Source organism: Candoia aspera, chromosome 6 (assembly GCF_035149785.1).
Source record: "Candoia aspera isolate rCanAsp1 chromosome 6, rCanAsp1.hap2, whole genome shotgun sequence".
In the NCBI taxonomy this organism is placed as follows: domain Eukaryota; kingdom Metazoa; phylum Chordata; class Lepidosauria; order Squamata; family Boidae; genus Candoia; species Candoia aspera.
This window is the reverse complement of record NC_086158.1, coordinates 42,009,241-42,025,238: the sequence shown is the minus strand read 5'-3', so window position 1 is coordinate 42,025,238 and position 15,998 is coordinate 42,009,241. Positions and strand designations below refer to the sequence as shown.

Genomic DNA, 15,998 nt, shown 5'->3' with positions numbered 1-15,998 from the left:
ATTTCTATGCCATGCACCATTTCCCTTATTTATTTCTTCCTGCCAAGCCATTCTTTAGAGTATAGGATTTTTTAAAAGTAGGAGCCTGCCCACCTAAGCTCAAATATAGCTCAGCAGTGGCCCAGTGGAGATATACTAAACAAAATGGCCAGAGTATCAGATATTTTACACCATCAGACAATAATTCCTACTAAAGAGTGTTCCATCCTGATCAGGAATCATAAACATTGGAAAGTATCAAATTTTAAGGGCTTTGTGCTTAGCAGTTATGTGGGGGATGAGAGGCTGTTAATATGTGGGGGGACTGGAAATGGGATGGGTATGGGAGCAGCAGCCCCGATCTCAATTGTTTGCCCTAATGGAAGATCCAATGATCAAAGCAGTTCCAGATGGCAGCATGGAGAAGACTCATGCAGACTGAGAACTAATGACATCTAGGTTGCTTTTTCAGCTGTTTTAGGAACATTTCATGGTTGTAGAGGAAAGAATAGCACTCATAATCAGCTTTCATTTTTTATCAAAACATGTGGACCAATCCCCAGACTTCTCAGCTGAGAACTTAGGAATCTGGGAATTGAAACCCACACATGTAGATAGAGAGTCCCAGACTAGGGAAGGCTTGAGCAAGTGATTTGGTCCCAACTATAGCATCTTATAACTAGTACAAAAGTAAAAAGAATTGGGGGAGGGGAGGGCTGATATTTACCTGCTATTGAATTTTTCAGGATGCTTTTCCCTCATCAAGTGGAATCTATGTGCAATGGATGCATCCTATAAAAAGAGAAAGGGAAGCAGATGAAACATTTTACAAAGTACAGCCAGCTTTCCAGAATTCTGAATACTAGAACTTGCAGATTTTGTACTTTACCCCTTAAATTGTGCCTTCCCACAATTATTATAACTAGTGTTGATGTTACATTTCTCCACAAGGTTCTCAAAGTTATTATACTAGAATAATATCTATTCTCAAGCACTTTCACACTACCATAATTTGCACTTGCAATTCCTGCCCCCATTTTCATCTTCATTTATTTAAATAACTTATATCACCACCTATGTTAATCAAATTGTGCGGGGTACCAACAAAAATGCGCATAAAATGATATAGTGCCTGAAGGAAAAGCCAAGGCCTCCCAGAAGGCCAACAGGATTGGGGCCATCCAGATCTCAGGGGCAGTTGCACTTGCCTGTAATTTCTCAAAAATTTAAAGTGATATATCTGTGGGGAGGGAATGCAATCTGCCAAAGAATTATCCTTTTGTGGCTTTTTAAAGAGAACCTTGGCAAGGTACTTGGTAGCTGATCTTCTGTGGGGAAGAAGGAGAGGATGTGTTGAGCTGAGAGATGGGGTGATGCAAGTGTATCCCCCATGAGAAACCAGCCTGCCCACAAGCTCCCCAGAGTTCCAGTCAAGCAAAAAGAAACTTGTGTTATGAGTATTTTCACACCGAAGCACAGCTGGAAGTAAATTGACTCAGCTATCAACCACTGCCAATGTTGTGGGATCACAGAAATTCAGCACTAGGTTTGAACATATGCAGAATCCTTGTGTGGAGGTGTCCTACTTGAGTGTATGCATTCTTGTGTTTTCTACCATTTTACAATACCAGTATAAAATGGCAGCAAGCCCTTAGCTTGAACACCTTTCAGTGAAAAAGGAACCATTTCTCCTAGTATAATGATTTCTCAGCATATCATGCCCTTTAAAATACATTGGTCTAGTTGGGGAAGGCTAATGTATATTATGGTAATCTGCTTTGTACTCATAGAATGCAGAAGGCAAAACATCTAGCTTAAAAAAACGTATCCTTAAGCATCATGAACAAAATAGTTTCCCATTAGGTAACCTTGGCCATTCTTTGCTTTGCTGACAATTGTGTTTTTATGCTTACTCTATTTAGGTAAGCATTAAATTTAAACTCTTTTCTAATCACAAATAGCAATGCAAAGACCCTTATTTCAGTCTCTAGGTTTGGATTGCCTGTGGAATGTACCCTACTCCATCCAGGGATTAGCAAACTCTACCATCCCTCTCTTGGTGATGGAGTATTGAAGTGTCACTAGGAAGGGACTTTGCAAGTCCAGGACCTGATCTATTTGTAATCCAAAACTTCCTGTTAGTGATATAGTTACTGGCCCACATTTCTCACAGTCCAAAAATAAAGGGAGAGAAGATGGGAAGCAGCATGTGGCAGCCTAGGCTCACAAACAGCTTGTTATCATCATGAGTGGTAGTATTTAAAAGCATCTTGTTAGTGCTGAGATTCCAGAACAACACAGCCTGTTTATATACTTCTCTTGTTCTTCAATACCCTGTAAGTCAGTGATTATAATGACTGATACAATGGATCTATAGATACGGTGGTAGATAAGACACCAAAGTCAATTTTTGTAAAGATCTGCAGAGCATGAAAAATAATTTAATGTAATATTAATCATGTGTTATTGATCCTAAAAGGTCAGCACATCAATTACAGCCATTTGTAAGACACACTGCTTATGTCTGTAACACATTTATGGCAATCATCAATCATTTATAAATGGAGCCTTACTATAACACAAGAACATTTTTAAACAAATGCTTCAGTGTTTTTCCCCCCTTTCCATCAGCTGTTTCTCCTACCATACCAGAACATTAAACTATTCAGCTGTTGTGAGGGGCTTCCTAGCAACTCTACAACACGGGTAAACTAATATTTACTGTACTTGACCAAATTCTATCAGTGAAAATGAATATCGACCATGAAGTTACACAGAATTCTTAATTGGACAAAATTAAGGTAAGGTAATTAAGGTAATTAAGGTAAGGCAAGGTAGTTAGAATACAATTATATAAAAGGATAATTATAAAAGGCTATAAATGCAATTATATAAGGCTACTAATATAGCAGGAAAGCATATTCAACTGGACAGACATGCTCTTGCTAACAGAGCCAGAAAATAGCACATAACTGAAGGCATGCACCTTCACAGTCTGCCCTAGTTTCATGGAAATGAGTAAAAACATACATCAGGAGGAGTACTTTTGATTTGGAGTATTTCTTCTTTCTGATTGCTGCTAGTCTATAAAGAGGTTGGCAGTGGTCAAAGATTCATTTTCAGCAGCACTAAAGGAAGAAACCCTGAAATGTGAAGTCCTGTTCCTCTTCTTGTTCTCCTGCTATTGTTGTTGACTCAGACAATATGGAAATGCCTGTGAGAGTCTTCTGGATGTGACCAATGTGGAGTTGTCCTGTATTCCAATGGAGCTATTTGAATATATTGTGTATATTTGACACAAGGTCAGAAATGGCTCTTCAGACTTTTTTCAGGACCTTATTCTTTTTAGTTTTTATTTTAGCAAGCCTCAAAAGTTGGAAGTGATTTTGGCCTCATTCACTCAAGGCTAACACTAGATAAACTGTCTGTCTGTCTGTCTGTGTCTATCTCACTAGCATTTACTGATATTTTGAGTCATAGATCCTCTTTATATCAGTGTGTCTATTTTCTTGAGAAAATGATATTACCTCCTTGCAGTGCCATGTTTCTCACTATAACAATAGTAAATGTGTGGTATAGGCTTTCTCTTCTGCCCTGGCTGCAGTGCCCTTTCAGCATTTCACCAGTCATCAGGAAAAGCATCCACTAATCAAGACATTACAAGAAAATGGAGATGTTCTGATTTCAGAATTCTCCTTGGGCTTATATCTAGGCTGGTTTGTCTGCTTCTCTTCCCACAATTCATTTTGGCATCTCTCAGGTTCAAATAATGTTAAACAAGAAACATATGGGAAGACACCAGGGCAGAATCAGCACCAGAGAAAAAGAAGGTAGGCCATGCCATAATTGTGCAACTACAGGTAGTCTTCAGTTAATGACCATTCGTTCAGCGGCTGTTCAAAGTTATGACAGCTTCATAATGTCTTCTGAACCAAAGCAAGTATCTTCCTGTGGTTGTACTGTCACCACTTCCACTCCAGACCATCACCTGAACTTCATCAGGTATTTTCCTGAGCCTGCAAAGCTACCCTGTGAATCCAGGAAACAGTATGGTTTCTTTAAGGAGTTGCTGACAAATACAGAGTGGGGGAACATGCTGGAGCTGAAGTACCTTTGCCTGCTTCAGATCTGAATACTGCACACCTCTAGGGACAACCTATCATAGAAACATTATACCAGTTTTGAAGGATCTGCACTGGCAGCTTCCATGCTACCAAGAAAAGTGCAAGCTACTTGTACTGACAAAACCCCCTACATGGCTTGGGTCCTAGATATCTTATTGGTATCTTTTCTGTATGTAACATCAAGTAGGGAAGCCCTTTTGAAGAATCTGCATTTATCAGACATTTGGCCTTAAGTAGCTCAGTTATGGAATTCAGCTAAAGACCAAACTGTTTATCTAGAGGTTTGGATGAACATTCCTGCTGTGTGTTGCTGTGTGTTGCTGTCAGTGATGTTACATTAGGTTTGATGGCTTTAACTTGTATTACTCTGTATGGATTTATTATTTGTTTTATGATTTTATACTGGGGGAGGGGGTGATTTTGGTGAAAAATAGTCATAAACAAACAGACAGAATGCCATGCCATGGACTTCTGAAATACATACATGATGGGAAATGATGCTTCTATTATACCACCTCCTGCTCCCTAAAACAATCCTCTACGTTCAGTCCCTCTATAATCAATGAAGTTCTTAGTAATGACCTTGATATTCCAATGCAGTGGGAACAGTATGAAGAAAAAAATGTAAAATATTTGAGACTTAAAATTTCTCAGCATGACTTGCGGAAAAAGATGATAGGATTGTAGTCCTAAATATTTGGAAAGCCATATGAACAAGATAATACAGATTGCTTACTACTCCTATGGAGAAATAGTTGTTGATGATGCTGTATGGGACAGGATCTCCATTCTCCTCTTTGTCATTGGGAATGACATCAATTTGCCATCGGTCCAGCATTACTTCAGTACTGTGCTCAATATCCTTAAGTATTTTTATTAAGTTGCCTCCTTCATAACCTTGGAATAGAAAAAATTAACAGGTAATGAGGAACAGAATGTCATTGGTGGAACTTGCCAAGCATTAATGGGGCAATAGCGTACAAGAAGGTCAGGCAGTGACTGGCTGACCAGAATATATAGCCAGAAAAGAAAGGCAGGTGATCTGAAGTGGAAGCAGAAATCAGCCTGATGTGGTATAAGCCCTCCAACAACAACTGGATTTGGGGTTGAAGTCTGAGGCCTCGTACTCCACTCCCAACTCTCAATTAACTGCTAGTGGCAAAAACTCCGGCATCAGTCTCTGGGCCAGCAAAACAATGTGCATTCCAAATAGGGACCATTTAAAATCCCAGACCCAGTAAGAATGTTAAATCTAGGTTCAGACTGTCCCTATGATGCAGTACTTTGTGGGTAGTACAGTTATTTATTGGATATGGCTGCTAGCTGCATGGTGGATATTAGAGGATTCCCCACATACGTACTTTAAAACGGAATGCATCCACATCATGGAGATCAAGAGTTATCATGAACTTCCAATGGCACTTTAATAGGGCGTGCAATACATGGGATATGGTGGCCTAGGCACTCACTCATTTCTACCAGGGTCTCCAAATTCTTGTCTCACAACTTTGTGGCATTCTCCCAGCCATTCCTGGAGGAAGCCAACTAGGTATGCTGCTTCCAGCCCATGGTGTGCTGATAAATGTATAACAACCATCTCTGCCGGCTCCACTGCTGCCACTGCACTGCACAGCTAGCTGCCAAACAGCTGATTGGCATGCTAGGCATTGTGGCTCATCTCTGCTTTCAACTGGCTCATAAAATTCTAGAAAATTTAACAATTGGCTCTTGTGAGCCAGTACTAGCTGGCTCCAGCACACTACTGAACCAGCCACTTTAAAAACCCTCTCTGCCACTGCTTTACAAGGAAGGAGGTAAATGGCCACCCTCTTCCTTCAGTAGCTTGAACTGACAGGAAAATGTATGCAAAGGATAGATTGCTTTCCCAGAATCAGTGCTACTGGTTCATTAAGAATTTAAATCTTTATTGTATAAAACAAGATCAGAGACTTATAAGACAGTTGCAAATGGAAAAGAAAAAAAATGAACAAATACCTCCTAAATAAGTTGATCTCAGTTCCCACTGACCCAGGAAGTAGATGTTCTCTAAACTCCAGGAAATCACACATATGTACACCAGAACAAGTTTACACAGCCCGTCTCAATCCACAAAATGGAACAGACCTATACCACAACCAGCTTCACTGGTCTAGCTTTTTGTCCAGATTCACTAGTTCCAGTCCTGTAGCTGCCAAGGCTGGAACTTTCCCCTTCCTTTGCATTTAGCCCACATCACAGGAGAAACACAAAAAATAAAAACAAAGGGGAGCTTGCCCTCTCCTCTGTTTAAATACCCATCTGACAGGGGAAACCCAACCTCCTAATTAGCTCCTTGGTGTTCAATTGTGGGAACATGTTTAATTTTCTCCACCTGTCACCTGGATGGTGAAGTGAAGCTAACTTTCCTTTAACCCTTTCCATGAAATTTCCCCATATTCACAACAGGGGCAGAGCATGGAAAATGGCAGGTCACATTAGAAGCAGCTGACAGGTTTCAACAACACATGGAAGAGCTGTCAGGAGGAATCACTGGCAAGTCATGGTGTGAGGTCATAGTGAATGAACTGAAGCATTGGGCTGACTTGAGAGACTTACCTCCTCCCCAACGGAGGCAGCGGGCAAGATCATTCCCTGTTCCCAATGGCAGGATAGCCACAGGAGGGTGCTTTGCTAAGTTCATCTTATCTGCAAAGAAAGGAGCAACCATCAGAGGTCCACTGACAAGCAACTGGGTGTGATGTCCCTCTTTTGCATCATCTGCCAGGAGACAGCTAACAGGAGTAGTAAAGCTTAATAACTTCCAAAGGGATAGAATTCATTTGCACTGTGGTCATCCACTAAAATAAAAAGTAACAGCCAGGGAGAGTATACCATGTATACAAAGCAAGCTAGGTAGGAGACATGGCCTGAATGTGATATATGCACTGGATGGGAATCCACTATTGGTGAAAGAAAGGGGGGGGGAGCAGGGTATTACTATAGTGGAGTCCTTGATGATTATGATGAACCTTACCTCCAATCTGCATCTAAAAAAAACTATTTGGATCTAAAAAAACCCTATAGTTTAATGTAATGCAATTAGCATGACATTCATCCATGCAGGAACTTCACTCGAATCCCCTAGTCAGGAGCTTCAGTGGATTCTACCAATCCATCACACCTCTGTTCTGAAAGGTTATTTGATTTCTCCCCATCTGTAAGGGAGTACATTTTTTGATACTAGATAGGTACAAAGACTGCCATGACATGACATATTTCAAAATTTTAGAATCTCTGAGAGAAGGGGATAAATCTTACAGTGAGTGGTCAAAAGCAAAACAGTAGCTAAGCTACTTTCCACATGTCGTTCCTGAGCCTTCTCCTAGTGTGATGCAGTGGCCAGAATGTACAGCCATATCCATCTTCTTTCCATTAGACAGAAAGAGCAGGGGAAAGCTTGGGAGAGGAGGGGAGGGGAAGAGAAACTACTGCATAGGTGGTATGCCACAAATTAAACTGTCAATTATGGATGGTAATATAATTGACCACAAGCCACATAGATTGCCACTTTCTCTGCTTTCACAGATCTGGAGAGTGTGGCATGAATTGTGACTGGTTTTAAGATTTGGGCCAAATCAACCAAACCTTGAGCTTACAGGGAGAAAAAAATGTATTTATACCACGATAGTGGCAGCCTGAGTCAACTAATTTTGGTTTTTAACTGGGTCTTTAATATGGTTTTTAAAGGAGGTTATTGTGTTTTTCTACTGTTTTTTGTATTTTGTTGATTGGTTGTGTTATTGGTTGGTTTTAATTATGTGATCCGCCCAGAGCCACAAATGTGAGATGAGTGACTATATAAATTGAATAGATAACTATATAAATAAAATGTCAAGCTAGTACAACCAAGGAAGGTCAATGCATAGGATTACTTTTCCAAGTTTTTATCTAAGATGTGCTTGTTGATGTTTTCAATCTGTACAATTGTAGCTCATCAGAAACTCCTTAACAACTATGAAGAAGGGGATGATAATAATAAGGCTGCAAACTGTGAGTGAGGCTAAGTATCTGCCTCTGATTTCTTGTTAGAGTCTCATAATTCACATTTTTTTTGGTTATATAGGACAGAAGTATGTGTATTGGTGAGAAGGAAGAGACTCAGCCTCTCTTTCTCCCCTTCTCTTAGCAGTAACCCTAGACTTGACCCATGCTTCTAATACAATTTCATTTATCAAGTGCCTCTAAATCCTAATTTACCTATGCAGTCTAGGATCCATCCAACTGTCCCATCTCCTCCACAAGCCAAAATACGAAAGTCTGGGGCATCACGGAAAAAATTTAATCTAAGAAAAAATAGAAGGCATAAAAAAGGAAGTAATTTAGAAATGGTTGCTTATTATACAATAGGAAAAATGCCATATTCTCCCCCAACTTTCCAAGTGTATTCAAGCAGGGAATTTGTACTCTGAAATATCTGGAAGGCATCAGACTGAGGAAGTCTACTTAGATGATTGCTTTACAAATTCTATAATAGCATACAAAAGTGAACATACAGAAAAGCATGTTAGTTGTGCAGATCTCCAGGATTAAAAAATAAGGTAATATTTTGCTAATTCTCAAGTGAACAGGGGAATGATTAAAGATAAGTGCAATTTAGTGCCCAAGGAAACCATGCAGATTCCAATCTACACTGCATGGAGGAGATCTGATTTCTGCCTACTCCTGTTCAAAACAATTTTCTAATATCTGTGCAAATTTTAGACATAATTCCACTAACAGCAATGCAGTGAGCTTCAGCTGCAAATAACATCTGTTGTGTTGATCCTTTGTATCACAATGAAATGTCCACGTGTGTTCTTCCATGAATTGACAGAGACCCAATTGACTCAGTAACACAAATATGGCAAATATAATACAACCCAGCATATACATACTTTAAAGAACCAACAGCCAGCTGAGATTCTCAATGTAAGGCATATTAACAAACTTTTGTGTAGGGAAGGAAGAGGGAAAAAGGGAAACTGAACTATGAAAGACAGCAAAGGGGAAAATGAAGAAAGTGAAGTAGAGATGAGGAGAATAGATCAGAGACAACACAAAAGAAAGGAAGTAATAGCACGAAGGAAGGCCAAAGGATATGTGAAATGGGCCACATTCTGGATTTCAATGAACTTCAATACCCAGGAGTAGGTCCCCCTCGATCCAGGTTGTACACTTGTCTGGGGTTGAGTAGATAATGGAATTTCCGATGTACCCTAAAAGAAAGAAAAATAAGAGTTGACAGCTGTAAAAAAGAGAGTCAGGGCAGATTATTATTTTTATTCTCAATCAGCTTTCCTCATTCTCTCTGCCTTACTCTTTGCAGCATCTAAAGCATCACAAATGCTGTTTGCCAAGAGCAGAAACCTCTTTGATTGCCACTATAATTTTTCCAAAGTCAAGTGAAACCTTCCCTAATGTTTTAAGTACAGACATAAGGTGAGACTCTGGAAGCCCTTAGCAGCATATTCAAAATATTCAGAAAATGAGGATTGAACTATATAAAAAAATTGACATACAGTTTTGTCCTGTTATAGCTCATGTTTCTTTACCACACTGGATGCACCTGAGATGAAGTGTCATGGATGGGCTGAGATTTTTGGCATCTCCTTGTCCCCATCATGACTAGATCATCCCATGATTACCAGTTGCAAAGGGAAAAATTCCCATCTGTGCCAATGGGAACTTTGTCCTGTTATGGAATATAGATGTATCCCTTTCTTTGTGGCATGGCAAAATATTAAAACACACTCTCATATCAGAGTCTACAGGCCTTTCTCCACTGCTGAGTTGAAGTGCTTTCCTCTTTGACTTGAATCAGCAGAAAACTAAATTGGCATGAAATTTACAGTCCCTCTTGCTGATCTCTACTTTGCCTCTATATGCCTCCTTTCCCAGTTACTACAATTATCTGACTTACCTTCAAGGTGAGAAAACCTAAAAGACACTTCGAGGCTGTCCTTGAGGGATGTTTGAATAAGAGAAAAAAAAATACTACAATAATATTGGTACAGCTATGGGCAACTTAAAACTGTCTAATTGAAGAGCTGGGACAAGATGGCAATGTCATAAGGAAATTGCAGGGAAAATTTACTTATTAATTGGATTTATATTCCATTTTTCTGCAGGAGCTCAAGGTGGAATACATAATATTCCTGCCTCCATTTCCTGCCATCCTAATAACAGCAACATGGTCAGATAGGGTGGGCTAACAGAGAGCAAATGGGCCACTAAGTCACTCAATGAGCCCTTCTGGCTGAGAGTGGACTTGAATCTGGGTATTCCCACCGTTAGTCCAACACCTAACTAGTACATCATACTGGCCTGGGAATATTTGTGCCCTTGGGGGGTGCAAATGGAGAAAAGTTCGGATATTCCATACCACCTATTTTGGAGTGAAATAGCTGTCCAAGAACACTACATGACAAATACTTTATCTTCATCAGCCCTCAGGATTCCTTGAAGTCCTTTCCATGTTCTTGCTTTATTTGCTTCATAAATAAATTACAGTCATACTTACTAAGCAAAGGACTGGTGATTTCACAGGCACTGACAGGCATTTCAAGGAAAACTACCTTACAATAAGTAAATCATTGTCATCTAAATTAATACAATCTAAACCAGAGGTACAGACTTTGTGGCCCATCTGACAATTTCCTCCTTCATCAGAAGATAAAAGAAGGCCCAAGGAGATCAGCCATCCTTGATTTGATCATACTGAATAGTGAAGACTTAGTAGATAAAGTGGAAGTCATAGAAATTGTGTAGGAAGATTACCATATGATGGAAGTCTTGATATTAAAATAAATCAAAACCGAATGCAACCATACATTGGACTTCATTAACTCAACATTTTTGGTTAGACAAACTCTGTCCAGCATGGTTCTTCCAGAAAATTCCTGTCTTGTTATTCCTGACCATTTTTTTCCCAATCATGGAGGAAAACACCAGAGCATCAGCTATATTTAATCTGAGACTAACAATAAGAATTTAGTTGAGAAAGGAATTGAGCAAGAACATTGGGAAAAAGTGACTATGTAATGGAGGTATTCTTGATTTTAATGGAAACTAAAGTGAATTTTAATAAACTCAGAGCAATGAAAAGTAGGATTCCATGGCAGGAAAAGCTAAAGAGAAACTTATGCCAAGATTGGGTGGGAATTCCTAAAACAGGAGGCACTAAAAGCAGAATCCCCCCCAAAAAAAGGAAAAAAAAAAGTAGAAGACAGCAAAAGAAGCCAATCTGGCTGCACAAACAAATAAACAACAAAAAAAACAACCTTAGTGAAAATCTGAAAATAAAAGAACCACATAAAGGGAAAAAGGGGGACAGTCACCAAGGAAGAATATATGTCAGTAACTCTGATTTATAGAGATGGCATCAGAAAAGCTAAGATCAGAATCAGCTAGGTTAAGAAAGGAGGCTGTGAAGTCCTAGGAGAAGAGGCTGAGGGAGGTGGGCTTGAGAGACTTGACAGAACATGAATGGGGGCAATGGGCAATAATGCTTTCAGATGTACAGAAGAAGTACACAACAGGAAAACATAGCCTTCAATTATAGGAAAGCAATTGAATTAACACTTCACTTGAGTGTTAAGAAAAACTTTATAACAGGAAGGGCAGATTGACAATGTAAAAGCAAGGAAGATAGTATGCCCCCTTTGCTTGATTTGTTCAGGTAATGGCTTGGCAGCCACTTATTTTGGATACTTCCATTTTCATCTGAGCAGGGGATTGCACTCAATGGCTCCTTCCAATTCTACAATTCTATAGTTCCAGATGATGTTGAACTACAACTTCCAGGAATCTGAGCCAGCATGGCCAATGGTGAGGAATAGTAGGAGCTACAGAATAGGACCATCTAGGGGGCCATCAATTCTTTACCTACTTTCTTCACTGACTGGCAGCAGCCTTCCAGAGTTCCAGTCTGGAGTCTGTCTTACCATTATCTGAGGATACAAGGTATTTAACCTGGAACCTTCTGCATTCAAAGCTGACATTCTGGTGTTGAGCTATAGCAGTTTCCTGCCTCAGGACATTCTCAGAAGCTTATGTTACCCTTGTAAAATCAGTGATAAAAATACCCGGAATCACAAGTGTATTTTATAAGCAACAAATATTACTACTTGAATATAAGGGAAAATCTGCTATAAAAACATTTGCTTGAAGGAGATTCATTTCTCTACAACAATTTAATGGTGCATTTACTGCATCAAAACTTGAATCTTGGGAATGTTCAATTTTCTAAAAGAAGGGGAAACATACCTTTCTCCTTGCCTTCCTCCACTCTTGGGGTTCACAAATACCAACAATGGGTGTGTTCCTGGCTTAGGCGTGATCTGAAAACGAAAGTGGGTATCAAACAAGCAGACTCCTTGCACAACATACAAAACATCATTCATGCAGAAGGGGGGAGAAATAAGTCATGTGGCAGAGCAACAGGTGAAACAAAACAAGTAACTAGAAAACTGTTAGGTAAATAGGATTTAGTGCCAAGGAGAAACACTGGGATCCCCCGACCTATGCTATTGTTTGAGCCTTTTCTGCATATTGTCTTGCTCTACATTGGGCCACAAACTGGGTGTTGGACACTTAAACCAGTGTTTCTCAACCTCAACAACTTTAAGATGTGTGGGCTTCAAATCCCAGAATTCCCTAGCATGCTGGGTGGGGAATTCTGGGAGTTGAAGTTCACTCATCTTAGATGCTGTGGTTGAGAAACACAGCCTTAAACTATCAAATTGACTTTAGGAACACAAAGAATACTGTCCTAGTGTTAATATGAAGAAAGATGCAACTGCCAGTCCATTTGACTTAGTATATTGAATTGGAGAAGAGGATGATGGCTTGTTATTTTTTTCTGGCCATAAAATGCCTTGGGACTATCTGTTCTCATACTGATTTTATAAGCAGCCTAAAGTACAGATTGCTACTGCTTTTCTGGTATATCTTTCTCCAAAAGTGGTCCACTATTTGGTCACAATGATGAAAATCCTTCTCCATAGGTACACCCAACTATACATGTACATGGGAGAAAATAAGCTGTCAGCTACCTACCTGCAGTCCATGTCCATCCACTGTGGTGGTATTGTATCTGAAGGTCATGTTTGTATCCTCAGGGGTGGTGCTGGATGGTGATTCACTGTCTGATCTTCGTGAGTGGGATTGCCTATCCTTTGGAAGAGGGAAGGATGCATATGGACATTTAAATATAGTTAGCGAAGAAGTACTAATGACATAAAGAGAGAAAATGGTAAAATGCTAAGTATAAAAATATATAATAAGATCACAAAAGACTAAGGATATTGAATAACATATGGGTACTAAAATGCTGTCTATCAAACAGCACAAAACTTATCACTTGGTAAAGGACCACATGCATTTTATAAAGTTCAAATGATCTTGGATAACCTATCAATTTTTCTACAAATCATAATTAAATCCTGAAAAGATCACCTCAAAAGTAGCTTCTGTATAGCAATAGCCACAAAATACTCACAAACCAGTTATTAATTGAGGCATAATGCCTCTGATCTTGGAGATAGCATAAAGCCATCATGATTAGTAGTTACTGAAAGACTTCCATTGAATTATCTAACCTTTTTATCCATTTTCTTTATAGCATGCATCATTCTGTACATCATGTTCCCTTTTACTGGACTTTTTATTACTATTTCAAAATGAAGAGAATTGCTTCAGCTCTTCATTCATTTTGGTTTTCCTTTTCTTAACATTGATGTTAACATTTCCCAATGTGCAGAGAGAACACCAAAGAAGGGTTGTGGGCCATGGTTAGCCTTATTCTACACCTGTAAACCCTCTGCTTCAGAGGAAACATTTCTCTGTTCTTTTATATGATGTGCATAAAATGTTCCATATTGATTTATATACTGTAAGTAGAGTCCCCCCACAAAAGGAGGCACCCTTTGTAAAAAATATTGTTGAATGTATACTGCATGGTTTGATATAGCCAAGAGTTTTCTCATTTTTTTTTATATTTAAGTTCTGATGTCTATATGTTATTTGATATGTAATAACTTTTATTTAAAGCATTTAAGAATTTTATTCTGGCAAGCACAGAAATGTCAGTAATTTAACCTTTTAATTGTGTTAAAAGGGAGAAGGGATATACAGTATGTTTAGGGATAAGACTGAGGGGGCAGAATAAGGCTATTATTGATTGTATGATGTGCTCTGTGCTCAATTATTGACCTGGAATGGAAAGGTCTGATTAGCTGCTGGCTTTCTACAAGTTCTATATACTCACCAACATGCCCATGCTCATAGCATCTTGATGGCCACAACCACTCAAACAGCTCTGATCAACCCCATTTGCATTTTAAAGTGGAATCAGAAGAATTGAGGGATGGAAAAATTGGGCATCTGGAACTGCCCATGAACTTGATTTTTTCTGAAGCTTCATTTGCACAATAGTGGATTTTAGTTAGCAAGTGCTATTTTTTTAAATATTGAATATGCGATCAAGTTACCAAATGCAAGCAGTGACTCATCTAGTTAGTTTTATTTCTTAGGGATGGGCAAATTGCAATTTCAGGGCCACATGGGCCCCTCAGGTCTCCTATGACTTTAATTCCCAAAAAGTGTCAGTTCCCTTATACAGCAATTTGGGCCTAGAAAATAGATGAAAACTAATAAAAGCCTTAACATAGATTTAATTATTTCATTTAAAAAGCAAAGAATAATCCATAACATCCCCCACACTGCCATCCATATTTGTGACATCCACCTATATCTTCCTAGTTATTAGCAAATGAGGACTTTAGTGCCCTTTTCCCAGCTTGAGACCATGGTGGGCAAGGATGCTGGTAATTATGGTCCAATATATAGGGGAGTACCAGGTTTGGAATGGCTAATTTAATTAGCTAAATCAGTTTATATTAAGCCATTTGAATCATGAAACTGCATTATCCAGTTGCCTTAAGTGGACAGAACCAAGAAGAAAATACCATTCATTAAGCCAATTTGGTATGTGCCAAGCAGACTTATTTACCAGAACAACTGGGCAGATCTGGGAAGGCAGCAAGATGTGGTCTTTGAGATGCCCACCATCACATTCAGGTTTCACATGAGAGGCACATTTGTTGTGAAGCTTCAAAAAGAAAGAAAACATGGTCTGAGCATGCACCAATGTTTACCTTCCCACCTCTATCCCTATCTAGTATCCGCTTAATCCTCTACATTTTTCCTTTACTTGTGATCAAGAAAATTGTGAAATCAGATTAGCAAAACATGCAGTTTCTTTGATAAGATGGCTTTTAGTCTCCAGTGTTGCAGAAAAGCTATTGCTTTCTATTAGGAGAGTTAATTCCTTAAGGAGAGAGCTCACGAGAAGCGAAAGTAAATTGTGATTCTCTTTGTGCCAGAATGAAGAGGAGAGACTGCAGAAGTATCAGTGGACTTGCAGAAATGAAGGATTCCGGCTTCTCACCAGGCTCAGCTGTAAATATTGTCTCCCCAGACACTAAACCCTTAATTCATGAATTGGTTTATTCAGCAGAAGGCTAACAGATGTGATTCAGCTTCATTAGCCCATTTATTGCAGACAAGAATAAGGCCATGTACATGCAGAAGATTTGCCCACTGCAGCACGCAGAAGTTGACACCTTTATGTACGTCTATACACCAGCATTCAACTTTTAGGCTTTTTCTTCATAACAAAAACCTGGATGTTCTTTTGATAGTCTTGGGAGGCACCTGATTTATGTTGACATAACAGTTCTCTCTAGCCTGGGAACTGCTGGTTCCTACCTTGACAATTTCATTTCTTATGCTACCTCCTATTTTCTCCTTCCCCATTCTCACTTGAGTTTGGAGATCTTAGATGCTTTCCCCTCTCCTTTCTTTTGGTCATAGGTG

At 39.2% G+C, this 15,998-nt stretch overlaps 1 protein-coding gene across 1 annotated transcript in view; it reads right to left on the bottom strand.

Moving 5' to 3' along the window:
- DGKG (diacylglycerol kinase gamma) overlaps positions 1-15,998 on the bottom strand; it is a 171,693-nt gene that overhangs the window by 36,095 nt on the left and 119,600 nt on the right. The window contains exons 15-22 of the mRNA XM_063306837.1: positions 15,133-15,231; positions 13,179-13,295; positions 12,387-12,460; positions 9,263-9,337; positions 8,340-8,425; positions 6,699-6,788; positions 4,840-5,000; positions 707-771 (exon numbers count right to left, since the gene is read on the bottom strand). Of these exons, the coding sequence (XP_063162907.1) occupies positions 707-771; positions 4,840-5,000; positions 6,699-6,788; positions 8,340-8,425; positions 9,263-9,337; positions 12,387-12,460; positions 13,179-13,295; positions 15,133-15,231 (767 nt within the window). The remainder of the gene's footprint in view (positions 1-706; positions 772-4,839; positions 5,001-6,698; positions 6,789-8,339; positions 8,426-9,262; positions 9,338-12,386; positions 12,461-13,178; positions 13,296-15,132; positions 15,232-15,998) is intronic.